Here is an 18,137-nt window from a genome sequence, read left to right as displayed (position 1 = left end):
AGTATACATGCAATAAATTTAATAAAATCTATCCAACGTGACAAATTATATTTAGATATAGTATAATATAAATGATACTATTTAAAATAAATATAATACGTATTAATGTATAATATATATAATAATATATAATAATAATATATTTTTTGAATTTGATTATATTTTTTCATATTTTTATTATTTCGAGAAAAAAAAATAAAATTTATATCTCTTTTTAAATAATACGAAAAAAGAATATTAATGCAAAATTTACGGTGAAAGTAATTAAAGTTTAGTGGCGCGATCTACAGTTCGTTTCTCAGACTTAATACAATCGGCTTTCAAAAATAAGTGGTTTCTCTCCGGATTATTCATCTATTATTTCACTTAAGATTATTGCTAATTCGATTTCATAGCTCAAGTTTGAGCTCTTTATTTTAATATATATAAATAATATTAACAACAGATTTAAACAGATTACATTTTTATTAAATTTAAAAATTTCTGTTATAAATTAAATAATTGATTTCATTTATTTCAACGATTATTGATAAAAGTATTTTTGAAATTTTTATCAAATTTATGAAGAAAAATCATTGTGATAATTGCCGTTGAAACACCTGTATAATATAGTCATGAAGCTATGGTATTAAAGAAGGCTGTGAAAACGATTTCCTCGACTTGATCGTCGAGAAACAAATTGGGGGCTAAGGTCAAACCTCGTGTGTGTGACCTTAGTGCTCAGTGACAACTCGTGTATGCGATTCACATCACTGTACTATTGGTAGTTACCTCCTCTCTCTTTTTGTCACTTTGAGATGAATCGCACACACGCATATAATATGAGTCATACATGACGACCGATCTGAATTAACCACATCCTGTCCACAGTGTCGTGTGACATTAATGTCATTGCCGTGTGTCGTCCGACTAAAAAGATTTGACAAAATAAATGAAAGAATCGTCTTAAATATTTGATTCCCCTATAATGAATTTCTTCCAAAAGTAAAATCATAATATGGTACTGAAAGACTTACCAACTGATTAAAGATTGTTAATCATCTATATACGAATATGAATATATATATATATACATACATATAAAATGATAATATATATATTATTACTATCATCTTTTAGATTACTGAATTTTTCACATTTATAATTAAATTTCAATTAATCGAAAATAATTAATAATTTCATTTTTTAATTTTATTTAAAAATATTTGATTACAAGATACATCGGTCATCCAAAATATTTTTTCACCCCTACGATTTTGTGGTTCTTTTATCATTTTAGTGTCATTTTCAACATTATCGATTCGGTTTAAAATTCGAGGAAAACAACATTAATAATGATTGAAATTGAAATTAAATTTCTATATAAATTATTTTTCTATAAAAATTATAAATAAAAAAAATAAAATAATTTAAATTCTATTCTTGCCGCCGAGCGGTGATAAAGAACACACGTGTCATGTACGTATATTGTATATATATCATAGATATCAGTTCTAGAAATATATTGAAAAGATTGTAATATCTATATCGTTTACATTAAACGTCGAGATAGATTATAATTTTGAAAGAGAAACAATAAAGATACGTTTAATTGAAATTTCGTATCTCGTCTATAATTATGCGTTAAAAGCAAGTAAAAGAGAGCAAAAGAGTAAATAATAAGAAAAGGATAGAGATAGGATAAAAATATTGAAATCAGCGCCATCTTCAGAGTGCCGCAAATGAAACTCAGATAAAAAGGATAGAAAATAGTGGAAAAAGGATAGAAATAAGATAAGAATTGATCATTAGTACCATCTCTTGATAATCAATGACATCTTTTCAAAAGCAGCAATTAAAAATTGAAGATTGGCGCCATCTCTCGAATGTTTCTAGAAAGATGATTCCTCGAAGAGATATCTTTGATATTCGAAAGATGGCGATGATAATCAATTCTTGTTGTATTTCTATCTTTCTCCTACTATTTTCTATCCTTTCTTTTTATGTTTCATGTACGGCACTCTGAAGATGGCGCTGATTTTAATATTTTTAATCTATCATTATCCTTTTCCCACTATTCGCTTTCATTGTGTCTACTTGTTTCGCATTACATGTTGAAGAGATGTTTCAATATCCGATTAATTTTTTTGCATTCGTTCCTTAATCTATTAATTTATCTTAATAATTTAAATTCTAAATTAATTAAAATTCTATTCCATGTAATATTTTATATAACATAAGTATATATATTCATTCATTTTGTACGTATATGTACATATGTTTCAAATTTTGAGATGATAGCATAATATAAAATTTATTAATAATTTTATACAGAGTGACTCTTCCGATTGTACAAATTAATTGAATTTCTATTTATTATTAAATAAGCTTATGTATTTTACAATAATTGTAATTTTGTAATTTTTACGATTAATAATCGAGCAATGAAATCTTGTATCGTATATCGTAACAATAATCAATTTATCTTATCGTTATTTAACTTCTTAAGTATCGTTAAATATTATTTGATTCAAATATTCCAAAAATTTGGATTTAACTTGTTTTTGAATATTATCAAGAAATATATACAGATATGACATTCAAGTTTCGTTGACATGTTATAACAAAACATAATAAAAATAAACAATTACCGCGATTAATTTAAATGCAATCAGTTTTGAAGGTTATTATTACATAGATTAATATATATATATATACTATTCTTTGATTGCTATGCCTGTTAAATTAGATATGGATGAAAATTTCTCGTAAAAATGTTATATATTGATTAAAAAGAATCAAACTTGTAATCAATCATTCGTAAAGGTTAAATTAATTGATTACTACTGTATTCCTGTATTAACTTTAACTTTTATTGTAATTGTAGTATTCAAAGAATAATAATAAAATCGAAATGAAGGGCTTTTATACATTCTGTTTATTTTTCATAACACATTTCAAGCATAATGATATCAACAGCCATGCCATCTCATCTTAAATTATTATCAAATAATCATGCTTAAAGATCTTGTCGCCGAGATCGCGAAGCCCTAATTTCGAAATCAAAAGTGATATCACAACGATATGGGATCGAAAGCTCGTACACATTAAAGTTCTAGATAGACATTAAATTTCTCGAATTGGATACTGTTTCAAACTTTGTCATTTATCCACGTTTGCTTATCTTTTTTCGATATTAGTACGGTAAATTTTTTCGCAATTTCGCAACTCATCTTTATTCTTGTTTCATTTTGTCCTCATTTATGTGCAAAGTCGATTACACAGAAAGAATGAAAGAATAACCTAAAATTCTTTTGATTCTATTCCTTTTACTGTCAAATTGTATTATTACTTTTTTTTTTTTTGATCAATCGTAAAAATAAATTGTAAATATTATTGGAATAATAAATATCGATATTTCGATATAGAAGTTGATAGTTTCACGGATTACAAATCGTCCGAGCTAAAACGATCTTTCATGCTACTCGTTTCATCTCGTTGTATGATTCTCTGACAGGCCTCTTGACAGCTATATATTGGCGTAGATCATATATGTAATATATTATCAACGGTAATATCTTAAACATCTAATAATCAATGTCGTCACAATGGTTCTAAGTACATAATTTTTTTTAATCGACAACAACAAGTGTAGGTGTACGAAGACTCAAAAGCAATAGGTGTCGCGGAACGAGAAAATTTACAATGATTTTGCACTATGCTAAATTCGAGTCTTCGCAGTCTACGGTAAAATCTTAGTGATCGGATACAGGAAGAATTCCTGCACCATAACATAAGCGTTTATGGTATTTTATATCTTTGGAATGCTTATACAGCGTTCCACGAGCATTCGTTCGTTATTATTATCTTCTGCTTTTATTTCATTACCATTACTTCTCGCAATTATTTCCTTCTGTTTCACTGTGGCAATATCATCTTTGGTTTAAACTCTTCTCTATACACAAAAAGTAGTCGCAAAGATATGAAAGGTAGATGCAGCGATGGGTTACTCGTATGTAGATATACGACTACGGAATATCGCTAATTTCCTTTACCGGATTGAATTCGAATCGAAGCAGAAACAGATCTTTCCTTTCTCCGCGACTTAAAATATCAACAAGAATCGCAAGAATCGCTTGAATTTCCATACGTATGCATTTAAGCAGGTTAGCTCTATAAACGGAAAAAAGTCAATTTTGCGAAGCGAGTATTAATCGGAAGGTATTAAACGAGGATCGTGAAGATGAATCCGATATTAAGAATCAACGGCACGATGTTACGACCGTACGAACTTCATGTCATTTTCTGATCGCGTATATGAATATATTTCAAGTATCACACATATTGGTTCGCTCGATCGAATTTTCGACATAACCTCAACGGTAAGTTGTCACGTAAACCACCACTCTGTCTGCATCGACGTATCAATTACCTATCCAAGCGGTTCCAAACGCATATACATAACATACGTACGATGAACGTCTTCGAACGTCTTATAGTTTACGTAATAATACACATATCGTTTAACGAATAGTAATATAACCGGTATGCATGCATATATATGCGTTATAATATACGAATCACACTTAAAAGTACTTATGGGAATTAATCGTTTTAGTTAGAATAATATTTTCTTATTGTTTTTTTTTTTCTCTTTTTTTTCCCCCCCCTTAGCGTTCACATTTCATACGATATCGCGAGTTCCGTCGAATTTTTACTAATTTTACCGGCTATTCAGGAAATTACGATAAAATTACCTTTGGTAATAATATCTTAGGTGTATTCGTGTGATGTATATGTATATAATATATAATATGATATTAATATATATATCATACGTAGTATATATAATATATATATTAAATATACGTGTATAATTTTATAATATATTCGATACATCTTTAAATATATCTTAAAGCTTATAATTCCGCCACATTTTTTTTTTGTTCTCGTCAAAATTTTCATCTACTCTCATACGCATACTCTCACGTGCATACTTAAAGCGCTAATCGAGTTAACAATTATCACACAGGAAACATGTTCCAAATAGAATCTGGAGAATAAACGTAGTCTGCGGGATTAGCAAAATATGACCATGACCGATAACTAGTTTGAATAATATTTGTAATATTTACCAGCTTTCCATCCACCTTCCCTCAAGTTGAACCAATTTCGTTTCGAAAAATGGAAATTCGGAACGGCGAACTAAGAAACTTTAAGCATGATATTTCTTTTTTTTTTTTTCCTCGATACCAAGCTTTTTCTCCCGTCTTTTTCCCAACTTTCTCTTTCCTCCATACTTTTGTCTCCATACTTTTGTGAGTGAAACGTAATCCTTATACTTTAACAACGGTTGTTCTTCATTATTAGAAACGGCTCGTTCACAATGATGAATATACATATATAATCGCTCTCGATTCGGTGCACTGGATACAAATGTAATAATTTCTATAATAGTACTTTATACCGTTCAACGCGTAAATTCATCATCGTTTTCATTTCTCGTCCTTTCTATTCTCTCTCTCTCTCTCTCCCTCTCCTTTCCTCTCCCCCTCTTTTTCTTCCCTTTACCCTTCCTTTTCTTTTTTTCTTTTTTTTTTCCTTTTTTTTTCTTAAAAGTTAATAGTGTCGTCGACGATTAATCTATATTAAGTTTTTTCCTTATCTCAATATGGCTCCGGGCGAGGACTCAAAAATAAGTGATCGTTAATATTAATCATTATAACGATAATAACGATAATAAGAATGATATTGATACTACCATGAATAATAATAATAATAATAATAATAATAATAATAGTAACGAGCAAGAGAAATAATAATGAGAATAATAACAATAATAATAATGATGGTGATGATAGTACCAATAATTATAATAATAATAATAATCGCACGATTACAATAATAAATAAGGATAAAATAATGGGTATATTTTGTTGGCAGCGCTCACATTCGAAGTCGCCGCCCGTTCGGATCGCTTGATCTATAGCCTTTGTACTATCGTTTTGTTCGCGTAATCGGATCGATCGATCCTCTCATCGAGAATTTAACGAGAATTTTTCTTTCAACACCGGTTATCGATCGATTCGGTTTAAAATCGAGATTTGCCGTTTGTCGGTCCTTGCAAAAAAAGAAAAAAAAAAAAAGAAAAGAAAAAGAAACATATCGGAATCGGGATATCGAAAAATCGGTATTAGCTCATATCTCGAACGTTTTCAACGTGCGCAACGGTTAAGATTGATGCAACTGAATCCAAAAAGATTCGTGTACGTACAAGTAAGGGGTAACAGATAATGGATACGTATAATGGCAGTAGAACTTTGGTAGTGTTGAACGTCGTGATGCAAGCGCTTGCGAACAATTAAGGCGAGGATAACAAAGGATCCTTGTACGCCGTTTGATATAAGTTCACGGCGCAAATTCACGCCTCTTTCGAACGATTCGAATATAAACATCCTAATAAAGTGATCCCAGATGTGAAAAGGGCGGCGACTGACGCGCAAACGCTGTCGAATTCGAAGAAACGAACAAGCTCTCGGAATGAACCAGCTTTGCTTCTATGTTGTAAGCCACAAAGACTTAGGAGATCAGAAGATAAAACGTTCGATTTCGCTCGATTCTGTTGTTCCGTTAAGTACGTTACCATCGATTGGTCGCCGATATGATAAAGAAAAAAAGAAAGAAAGAAAGAAAAGAAAAGAAAAGAAAAATGATCGAATAACAAAACTAACGATTTTGGCGAAGCTCAGCGAGGATCGTGACGATTTGGATGAGACGGTGAGTTGCGATGCGATCGACTTCCACGCAAGAGCGTGGAAATTTTTGTCGTGAAACGAAAATGAAATCATCGAAAACGGAACATAATTCCTCTGATCTCTAGACTGATGATACAACCTATCGACTATACGATTGCAGTAGACTAGCACTAGATATTATCATGCGGTACGATATAATCATAAATACATATCCCATACGGTGTTGTACGATTATCGCTAGGCTGATTAAACTTTCCCCCGTGCAAACCGCGCGCTGCTTTTTCTCGACAAATCCGAAACGAAATTTTTTTAAACACCTTCCGCTCTTATTTGCTTCGAATCTCGTATCTTTTATTTTATTTACATGTTTTTGTTAACGTTAATGGCGGTAACACAACCGAATTCATCTTTTTTCCTCCGCTTCTCCCTCGAAGCGTTTGAGCAATTCGAACGAAATTGAAGTTTTTTTTTCCTTTTCGTTTCTTTTCTTTTTTAATATATATATATATAATATATGTATATATGTACATATAGATAAACGTAATAGAAGAAAAATCAAAGAAAATATAAGATTGCTTTTATTCGTTTTTTGTATAATATTTCGATCGCTACCTTTCGTCGATAAAAGGTATTCCAACATTATTTTCTCCGATTATTCACGTTACCACCATTAATCACCGTACGCATAAACACACGTTACAGGCGGAACTTCAAATGAAAATCCGGAAATTCTCTCTTTCTCCGCTTCCTCTTCTCCCCCCTCTTCCTTTCTTCATCGATCGAAATTAGAAAATTGACTCGTTTCGACACTTTCCTTCATTCCTCTCCGAAACAATTATCTAATAAAATAGAAATCTATCACAAAGTTGGTAAAAATCCCGAAAGGATTTCCAATCGAAAGTTCCACCGCGGCGAAACGACTCGTAAAAACGATTCGATCGATCGAACAGTAGTCACGCGCCGTCTCGGCATCCCCCATTTTGTCCTTTTCTTTCACTTGCGTGCGCGCGCATCAATATACGTATCGTGAATTTCGACCGATCCCCTCCCTTCCCTTTTCCCCCTCTCCCGAAACGACGGAACTTTCGATCGAGATTCGCCGAGAGAGCCACACACCGAGAGCTTCTTCGTGAAAATTCGAAATCAAAAGTTCCACCGTGCCGGGTGCACCGTACCGACGGGCATAAACGGGCTAACATTTTTTTTTTCTTTTTTCTTTTTCTTTTTTTAATACGTCTACGTGGCACCAACTAAAGGTGGTTTATTAATCCTCGGTGTACCCTACACGTGGTTAGGCGGTCTCGTCGACTGGGCCAAGTCATCGATAAGTCCAAGAAGGGAAGAAAGAAAGAGGAAGAGAGGAAAAGAGTAAGTGAACGAAGAAGAAGAAGAAGAAAGGTGTGTGCATGTGCGAAGCCTGCCGACGAGACCCCAACGAAATCAAGCGACGAACGAAAAGTTTTTTAATTCGCAAAAAAATTCGAAAGAAAGCGAGGGAAATCTCTTAAGCATCTCCCTCGATCGATTTCCTCCGATCGATGGAAATCTAGATTACGACCATCCCGCGACCACTCCCTCCCCCTCCTCTCACTCCCCTCGGTAGAAACGAGCGATACCGCCCAAGTGTAGCTTTTCTTTTTTTCTTCTTTTCTTTTTTTTTCCTTCCCTCCTTTGTGCAGAATTTTTCCGCTTCTCAATGCGTCCTTTTGTGCATCCTGATACGTACGCGCATGTACCTCCGCGCACATATACTGTACATACGTATCCATCTATACGCTGTATACGTACGTATATATTGTATATATACGTGCATACACAGATGCACAGGTACGATACATAACCAATTTAACTGGTCCGTTTTATCCGTTCTGTGATAAGATGCTTTTGCGGAAGCCAAGACGAGCATCGAAAAATCGCGTGAGACGCACACACACACACACGCACACACACGCACAGAAAGTTATGAGAGTAACGCGAATGAAGCCGAGTGAAGCGAAAACGAGTGAGTGATCGACGACGTTTCGTTTCCTTTTTTCTCCCTTCGAGAAACGTCGGCCCGTTTCACGGATGATGAGAATGAGAAGCGCGTAACGTGTGTGAGAGTGAAAAGTGAAAAACGATGGGTCAAATATACCTAATATTAAATATTACGGATGTGACTGTAATCGCGACCGGAGTGGGGGTGGGGGGAGGGCGGTATCGCATTCGGCAGAGAGTAAACGAAGGAGGAGGCGGGCGGAGGAGGAAGTGGTCACCGAGAGATCTGATTAAAAAAGAAATTTCTCTTATTCCGTTCTCCCTTCTTCTCCTTCCCCTTGTGTCATTTCTTGGACGCGTTTGGTTTGTCGGTTGTTGTTGCAAAAAGATGCTGGTCGCCGCTTTTAGTCCACCATCAGTTCGAAGTGTACCGAGCCACGCCTCTCGAATCTATCGTGGATGATGTTGTGCGCCCAGGCTTTGCACTCGATGTTGATCAATACACCGTCTAAAAATCAATAATCGCGTCGTGCCCTCCTCCAATTTTTCTTACTCGCGACTCATCGGCGTGCGTATACACATATATAAAACTTACATTTAGGCCTCTCGAAGAAAACAGCCACGAGGGGGCTGAGGTATCCGGGCGTGTTTGTGAAAGGGAAATAATATCCAGGGAAGCCGCGGCGCGGGATGTACTGAATCGCGCCCATGTTCTCGACGTCGGCGGGATTTTCACCCGAGCACGAAACCCACACCGTGTCCAACCTGTTGGCGTGTTCCTCGGCCTTGATGTGCTCCTGGAGGTCGGCAGGCATGGTGCTGGGCAGGTTCTTCGTGTCGTTGTAATATTCGGGCTTCCATCCGAAAATCTGATGGCAAAATCGACGCGCTCTTAAACTGTTGGGACCTCGGCCATCATGTTGATGTGTACCTTGTTCAACTTGAGGAAGATGCACGGAGCGGATTTGTTGAAGCCGTATTTGTTCTTCTTCGTGCACTGGCCCCACGTCGACATATCCACGTCGCACACTTTGCCGGGGGCTGGCGGTTTGCCGTAGTCGCAGATCGTCCTTTTCTGGGCACCGTTCGTCGATGAAGCAGGTTTCTGATACTCTGCAACGGATCAACAAATATTCGACGTAACGATCACTCGTCCAATGTATCGGTTATTGAGAGAATATCGAGATCTATTTATTTTCCCAACTTTTGCCAACTTTTTGAAATGAAGAATAATTCCTATTTTTAAAATTGTTATTTTTATATACATTACGTGTGGTTATGTAATATAAATGTAAAGACACTGAAACTTTGATCCAAAGATTGGTCTCACCTTGACCGGATTTAACGGGTTCCTGACGTAATTGGCTCGTTAGGACAAAGACTATTTTCTCGCTTATCGGTTAATATTAGCGTCATAATACATCTATGGAAATAATATCATTGAATATATTTGTATCCATCTTACATACTGTTTGTTAACGAAGGATAAGCACAATCGTTACAATTTTTCAAACGAAATATATTTTTCTCCGATTTTTTCCCCAATATCTTTTGTCTCGTAAAAAATTAGAAAGAGAAGAAAAAGTTTATTGTTTCACCTTCGAGGAACTTGTCCAATTCTCTGGTCCAGTGTAAGAAGTTTCCCTCGTCGCTGGCTTTGTACCAGATCAAAGTGCTCTCGACGTTGCTCGAGGGAGGCATGGGCCTGAAACCAAGGCCGGGGTTGCTCCCTATCAAGGAATTGTCCAATTGCCATTTCGGTGCGTTCGGGTCTAACGTTTGATAGAACACTGTCAACATCGCTCCGAAGAAACCAGCCAGTACCGCATAAAAAATAACGTAGAATAATAATATTTTGGCTGAAATCAAAAAGAGGAGGAAAAAGAATAATAATAATAATAATAATAATAATAATAATATACGTGTGATCAACTTCTCACTTTCTGTGCTTTCTGAACGAGAGAGAAAGAGGGTGATGGACAACGGAGACAAATATTTTATCGCAATAATCTCCTTTACGCATAGTAGTAACTGAAGTCTACAACATTGAGACAGTTATGATCCGAGCTCTAATTGGCCTGAATTGGTATCGAGTAAGTGACGCTGCTTGAGTTTATTATAAGAATCATTGATCAACAACAAATTACAATGCGTGTATAATCGTATTATGCCGCTACATTCAATTTTTTTCAACGTGAATTTCATTCCTAGACAAATATATTTGCAGAAATTATCTCGTTCTCTATATGATAATTATGAATACAGCTTGAATTAAGTTTTATATGTACTTAAAGATCGTTTAATCTATAATTTCATAATGATCCGTACCGAAATAATTTCGTTTCGAAAGTTGGTCCACTAATATTAAGAATAGTTAAAGTATCATTTGGCACTGGGCCAAGCTTTTTATTATACGCGATATCTCGTTACTGCGTTTTTTCGTAACAACAACGAAACGACCTTTTTACGATATTTTTCTCTTTTTCAATAGAAGGATAAAAAATAAATAAAATACGAACAAAGTGATGCGCAATTTTGTTTTCATAAATTTAAAATTTGTATGAAGTAGAAATTTAAATAATATCTACGAGTAAATGTAGAAGAAAAAATAGGTTATTGATCTTCGTAGATACTCGCTCTCTCCATTCTATATCGTGTGAAAAAAAGAGTTTAAATTAAAGAAACCCCTCTCTCTTTTTTTTTAATATTCGAATCTCCAACTTCCGTTTTAATAATCTATAAAAAAAAAAATCTCTACGTAAATAATAACCCGTAATTCGTCGGATAAAAATATTACGCAAAGTTTTTCGTTTCCTCTTGCCAGGATGAAAGTGAAGTTAAAAAAAAAGATTGCCATATTTCTGTATCAAAATTCAAACTCAAATGCAACAATATCAATGACCTACTTCGTGAAAGAACCGTGGTGGCTTCTAAGTTTGTGGCGCCGTCGCGTTCCGCATACGAAGTGATCGATATCTCAAAAAAACCGTGAAAATGTTACGTTACTACAGTAACCGTAATAGCATACTGCATTTGAGAGAAAATATAATTCGATATACGTATCTTTTACACGAAAATCTTGATTCTTCTGCGTCACGTACGTTTTGCTTTATGCGTGTTCAATCTTATTCGTTAAATATTACATTTCCCTCCCGGTCTTCCAACTCTTTCTCCTTATTTTTCGATACAACTATTTTCAAAAAATTGTCTGTTTTTTCTTATATTTTTCGAGTAAAAAATTTCACGCGAATTATCCGAGGCATATTTTACGATTAAAATAAAGGACGATGATAAAAATATTAAAAAGAGACACTTGGGGTATAATAAATTATTTTTCGTTTCGTTAAACAATCTTAATAATTAATTAATAGTTAATAATTATCCTCTGTCATTCATCTTCTTTTCATATTTCCTTCGTGTTTCAATTTTTTTTCGATTGGTAAGACGGTAGAATTTGTTAAAAATAAATAAAGGAGAAGCTATTCCTACGAAATGGTAAGACGGTTGGTTTGTATTGATTTTGGTGGAAGTCGATCAACTTCAAGAGAGGAGGAAGAAAGAATGTAGCTCGCGAAGAAAAATATAAGCTGCTTTAAGTATGCTAACACGATAACTCAAACGACTGAACGAGTTACTTTGTAAATACGGTATAGAGAAAATTGCAAATTTGCCGAATTCTGAAGAAATCTGTCGTAAACATTTCCTAATTTTACATGCCATATAAATGATAATGTCGAGAGGAAAAATCAATATTTGCTCGTGATGCTCGTACAAATTTTTCACAGCGCGAAAAAATTCAAAGATAAAAGCCGAGTTTTAATTCCAATTTTTCAAATATTAATTCAAGACGTTCTACGTACAAATTAGCGCAAAGTAACGATTTCATCACATCGGATTTGCAACTAAGAAATTCTAAATAAATGTATCGCGATAAATTTTAATTGGCGGAAATAATTTTGGAGAAAATTGGAACGTAAAATATTAAGAAAAATAATTCTCAAATAATTTTCCTTCCCATTAAATCGTAATTTTTTTCTCGCTCGATCCAATATAAAAACAATTAAGGGATTAATTAATAAAACATTGGAGAAATTGTAGTTTTGCGAGATAAAATTAAAATTTCTGTATCGAGCAATTAACAATAACCGAATAAGTGTTAATTTTGTGAACGTGATTATAGTCTTATAGCTTTGCACCAATTGATTTTATTCGATATACCGTAATGTCAGATCGAGCAAATCTTTCCGCAATTGTATTACATAATAGCACAATATGGAGAATACATTTCTGTGTCATTGGTTAGAGTCAATTATAAAATCAATTATAAGGATTAAAAATACACGAAACGTAGAATCTTTGATGAATTTTTATTTATATATTTAAGCTCACAAGCAAAAATAACTTGCACCGTATTATTACACGTTCAAAATACACTCTTTCGATATTTTTATCCCTTTTACGGAATAATTTCATCATATTTTTCATTTCGAATATTATCTTTCTTTTTTCGACCATTTATAACGGGATGAAACTTTATAACTTCAAAGATTAACAATATCTTTTCTTAGCTTCGTGCTCTTTTTTTTTCTTATAATTTTACGACAAAAATGGAAAAGCCGAAGATCATCCTTTCTTTATTTTTCTCAAAGATTCGAGAACTTGAAAGTCTAAGGAAAGGATATTATGATATGGAGAAACACTTCTGGTTTATCGGAACAGGATACGTTTCCTGCTAGATAAAACGAAATATTTATAACAAAACGTTACTTGCGGCAACTTGTAACATCAAAAAAATTACGTACGATCGTTTTGTCGAAATATCAAGAAAGAACATTTTCTTTTTTTATCCGAGTGAAGAAAAGTGATGAATGTACAAGTTTTTACGTTACATTTTAATGTTAAGATTTTTCAAAGAGATAAAAAGATAAATGAAAGAGAAGAGATGAGAATAAAAAGTTTACAATTCTATCGAAGTTGTGAAACGATTTAAATTAAAACCAGAAACATTTTTCTTCGAACTTAAGAAGCACGATAATCCTTCCCAAATACATGGCACCGCCAGTGATCTGCAGTGCGCGTGTACATTGCGACTCTTTACTCTTACGTCAAGAACGATGGGGTTGCGATTAAATGTCGACCAGATATTCTCGCTTTTCCCGATACGTTTTCACAGAGTACGTTTCGAAAAGATCGTTCTCCATACCGATTTTTCGTTCGTAATAAATTCGATTTAATATCTATGGTCAATAGTATCCTTGGAACGAGAGGAATCTTTCGATTATACGTTTGAATCGAGCGTAATAAATCTCACGGATGTAAAATACGTATTTCGTAAAGATAACTTACCCCAACTAGCGCCTGTGCGCCCCAGGAACTGTCCAGTCTCGGAGTTCCATACAAAGACCCTGAAACCCTCCCATTTGCCAAGCTTCGGCGGTGGAGTGTAATACTGTTCGACTTTTTTACCCTCCATCCTTTACGACTAGACGAAAGATGGAGAGAAGAATCGAATTTTCCCTCCGCGAATTATTCACCACGAACGAACGAACAAACGAACGAACGAACAAACGAACGAACGAACGAACGAACGAACGAACGACGACAGTCAGGATCTGATGCTGTATCTGGTAATATTGTTGTACGTGTTCTGGAACAGTGCCGCGATCGAACAGTTCCGCGGGCGAGGACGCAAAGGAAGGAAGGGTCGATTCGTGCCCTCGTCTGGAGCTACTGTTCTCGGGCGCTCTCGTCCGACCAAGGGATGAATATTGAACGATCGAACCCAGCCTGGCCCGAGCTTTTCAGGCCGTCCCCTCCTTCTCGTCGCGTTCTCGTTTCTCCGCTCCCTTCCTCTCCTCCACTCTCTCTCTCTCTCTCTCTCTCTCCAGCGGTGTGCTTTCTCGCGGCCGCGGAACCGCTACCCTTTTCTACCGCGTCGACCAAATCGCGCAGTCGCGTCAATACGCACCCCTTCACCCCCTCTCTTAGCCGCATCGCCGGCCAGGTGGCACTAGTGGCAACCGTGACCGGCTCGTTTGATCCTTCTCGCTCCGACTCGCGTTTTTAATCGCCGTTCCTCTCTACCCGTTTCCACTCGATTCGATCGACCTCGCTCCGTCGACACGCCGACTCCTCGACGCGGCCAAGCTTACGCGATTCTCATCATAGATATGTAATCGTAGAAAAACGATACTCTTCTTTCTCTTTCGACCGTTCTTCTCCAGAGATTCGTCTCGAATCGATAATCGAATCGGGCGTATATCGCATGTATCGAACCGTTACACGGGACAGAATTAAAAACGGGATGGAAAGTAGTATAGGGAGGAGGGAGGAGAGAAGGTATATGTGCCGAACAAAGTTAGAGATCCAGAGTTTCGATGTACAGAGTTCCACTGCTTATGAAAATCCGTAAAATCGTTAAGTGTGAAAATATATTTCGTATATAACTTTTTACCGCACTGCGTGATCTATCGTGATCTCGTACAACTATATCGTTTACTAGAGAATAGAAAAATCGATTAGATGGAGGAATCGTCTCAAACTGTTCCCCATATGTCGAAATATGTAAAGAAAAAAGGAAGAAAAATATTATTGGCCAAAATCAAGTTAACTCTAGAATACCGACGATACCGTTCGTTCCAATGCAGTTTGTATCGAGATTACTCTTTTTTCATTTTTCCCACGATTCAAAATATTTAATGAATTTTGAAATTTTTGGATAAAAATATATATTCAGTTACACAAATTTATAAATATTAATTATAAATATTAATCTACAAAGGTATGTACATACAAAAAAAATAATTCGTTGATTATTTATATACAATTTATATTTTTATCGATATCTTTATGTTACGACATATGTAGATTGCATAATAATTTAATCAACTTGGATACAGCACATTACATCCGTATAGATGTCGATAACGCGTTATGGATACAAATATGTTTAATACGTTTGTTACGACGAGATACAAATCATTTATTACGATTTGAATCTTGAATACAAATAATAATCTGTTTATCTAAAAAAATGTTAAATATAAATATATATATATATATATTTTCTATTGATAGAAAATTGACATAATTCCGAGTATGTATATATTTATTCATTTCTTCTATTATTCATTTATTATCTTTACAGAATACGAAATATTAAAGACATTTTAATATATAAGCACAAAATAAATAATAAATTATATTTTATATGAAACCATAATGCGGTATCTGTGCCACTAAGTAATGTTACCATACATGCACACTCTTACATAACGGAAGTCCTGTGGATCGATTGCACTCAAAATGTCCAATTTAGCAATTTTTGGTTGCTAAAAAAAAAAAAAGAAATCCGACGGTACACATTCATATAAGTTATAGCCACTTTTTTTTTGTCGATATTTTTGTATTATTCGATAATAAATTATTAAATAAATTTTAAATAAAAAGAAAAATTACTAAATTACCGTAACAAGTTATTGTATCGAGTTTTTATTATCCTCCTCATTTGCATAAATAAATAAACCGTAAACCGTAAAAATATTATTTTTACGATAAAACAGATGTGGGTTATCGAAAACAATTTGAATTATTCGTTATTTAATAATTATACTGTATGGAATATTTTATTAGTTTACTTTTAACCACATCAAAAAATACATTTAATTTATTTTATTTGCTTCAATTCATTCGTATTACAAATTACTATAATTTTTGTCTACAGCACATAATATACAGTTATTGTTATATATTATCCATTCCCATAGATGCAATGTACAGGATCTTTTTGTTAAATCTTTAAGATTTTTAGCTCTTTTACAATTAGATCCTCTCTTTCGTGAAATCGTTTCTGCTTGTGAATATTGTATATATATATATATATATATAAATATATATATATATACATATAATATAAATATAAATATAAATATATATATATTTATATTATATATATGTATATGTATATGTATAGAAGTTTCGAGAAACATAGATATATAAAAAAAAAGCAACATTTTATACAATTTTTTTCAATGCATCTTTTAAAACAATAGTCTCAGCGTATCTTGTACTATTCAATTATGAATTATGAATTTAAACTATATTTAGTTTATACAAACAAATTAAACGGTGCATCTATAATTAAATGCTAGATTTTCATCACATTTTCAGAATAGTCTAAGAGTATACTTCAACCAGTTTTTTTTTTTTTTGATTTATTTACAAATATTTCATTGTTTTTATAATCGCATGTAAATAAAGAAATTATGTGCATATTAAACAATGTCACTGTTCAAAGAGTTATAAACTTGATATCGTTAATATCAATAATCATCGCAAAATAATCGTAATTAATCTACAAAAGCGTGTTTATTTACACAGCTTTCCTTTGTACTATCGCACATAAAGAAAGTACAATTTCAGTAAGACGCACGTATTCCTAAACACACCGGCTAAAAGTGTAGACGGATTGGTTGGTAACGTTTTTTATTAAATATTTCATTACAGGAGGTTAAAATATTTATAATGCATTCAAATAACAGAATTTACAAATATATCTCAATATTTCCATATATATGTATGTATATATATAGTGTGTATATACACATCACATATTTGTATGTAAATCTTATTTCCTTCCCCTACCACACTATATCTCATACATACTTATTACTTACGTATTATCATACACTCGTACTCTTTCACACCGAATTCTTATGTACATGACGTAGAGTGGCACAAACCTTCATACAGATTTTTTTTCATTTTCGAATTTGTTTTTTTTTTTTTTCCCCTTTTCTTTTTTTTTTTTTTTTTTTTTCGACTTTTGACCCATTACACTTTCTGTACCACGATAACAGTGTACTACTAGCGTCTCCACGACGAAAAAAATCTGATCCTCTCGTATGAGCGACCGTCTACAAAAAACTGAATGAATGAGTTTCTTCACTTTGCACAGAATGCTTCCTAAATTTTTTTTTTTTTTTTTTTGTATTTTTCTATTCTTCTTTGAATAATTCAGTAATTACATTTATATGTTTAACCGTTAAGCAGCACGTTTTGTCTCTCCCCCCCCCTTATCCCTATCCCTCCCTCCCTTTAACACGTTTCTGACAATTTTCATTTTGGAAACGAGATATATATATATATATATAAATATATATATATATAACCTTTCTCTCTTGTTTCTATTTATGCTTCTGAAATGGCAACTCTTCTCTTACTACATTTTTATCATCGCATTTTTCGTATTTTTTCATGCTATTATTTTTCGTTTCTTGGATCCCCCCCCTCCCCTATTTTTACTTTCATTCTCGTCCAAAGCAAAGTATTGTCTTGGTGAGTGTCTCGATAGTCTCGGGCAAACCTATTCCCCGAACGAACGGTGACCACACATCATGCGAACATCGTGTGTTGTGTTACAGCGAG

General features: G+C 33.8%; 2 protein-coding genes and 1 long non-coding RNA gene across 4 annotated transcripts in view; 1 reads left to right on the top strand and 2 right to left on the bottom strand.

Moving 5' to 3' along the window:
• Positions 1-2,894: 2,894 nt before the first annotated feature.
• Positions 2,895-14,635, bottom strand: LOC108001082 (sodium/potassium-transporting ATPase subunit beta-2). Its single transcript, XM_017061921.3, has 5 exons — positions 14,058-14,635; positions 10,310-10,570; positions 9,643-9,824; positions 9,307-9,580; positions 2,895-9,219 (listed from the first exon to the last, which is right to left on the bottom strand). The coding sequence occupies exons 1-5, from the start codon at positions 14,182-14,184 to the stop codon at positions 9,116-9,118; spliced, it is 948 nt and encodes a 315-aa protein (XP_016917410.1). The 5' UTR covers positions 14,185-14,635; the 3' UTR covers positions 2,895-9,115.
• A 142-nt stretch (positions 14,636-14,777) lies between these two features.
• LOC114577955 (uncharacterized) lies at positions 14,778-16,178 on the top strand. The gene is made up of 2 exons (XR_003698460.2): positions 14,778-15,492; positions 15,859-16,178. It is a non-coding gene; the product is annotated as an uncharacterized LOC114577955 (long non-coding RNA).
• A 1,000-nt stretch (positions 16,179-17,178) lies between these two features.
• The window catches only part of LOC108001099 (zinc finger CCHC domain-containing protein 2), an 11,202-nt gene continuing 10,243 nt past the window's right edge, over positions 17,179-18,137 (bottom strand). For both annotated transcript variants that reach the window (XM_062073133.1, XM_017061956.3), the window contains one exon: positions 17,179-18,137. This exon is cut by the window's right edge and continues 4,868 nt beyond it. The gene's annotated coding sequence lies outside the window, so the exon portion shown is untranslated.

This window comes from Apis cerana, linkage group LG3, assembly GCF_029169275.1.
Source record: "Apis cerana isolate GH-2021 linkage group LG3, AcerK_1.0, whole genome shotgun sequence".
NCBI classification, from domain to species: Eukaryota; Metazoa; Arthropoda; class Insecta; order Hymenoptera; family Apidae; genus Apis; species Apis cerana.
This window is presented reverse-complemented; position numbering and strand designations above follow the sequence as displayed.

Excerpts from the sequence above, each read along its gene's own strand:
- LOC108001082 (XM_017061921.3), bottom strand. The coding sequence starts at position 14,184 with ATGGAGGGTAAAAAAGTCGAACAGTATTACACTCCACCGCCGAAGCTT. Across the intron at positions 9,581-9,642 it reads TCTTCCTCAAGTTGAACAAG|ATTTTCGGATGGAAGCCCGA; the intron begins GTACACATCAAC and ends TTTTGCCATCAG. Across the intron at positions 9,220-9,306 it reads TTTCTTCGAGAGGCCTAAAT|ACGGTGTATTGATCAACATC; the intron begins GTAAGTTTTATA and ends ATTGATTTTTAG.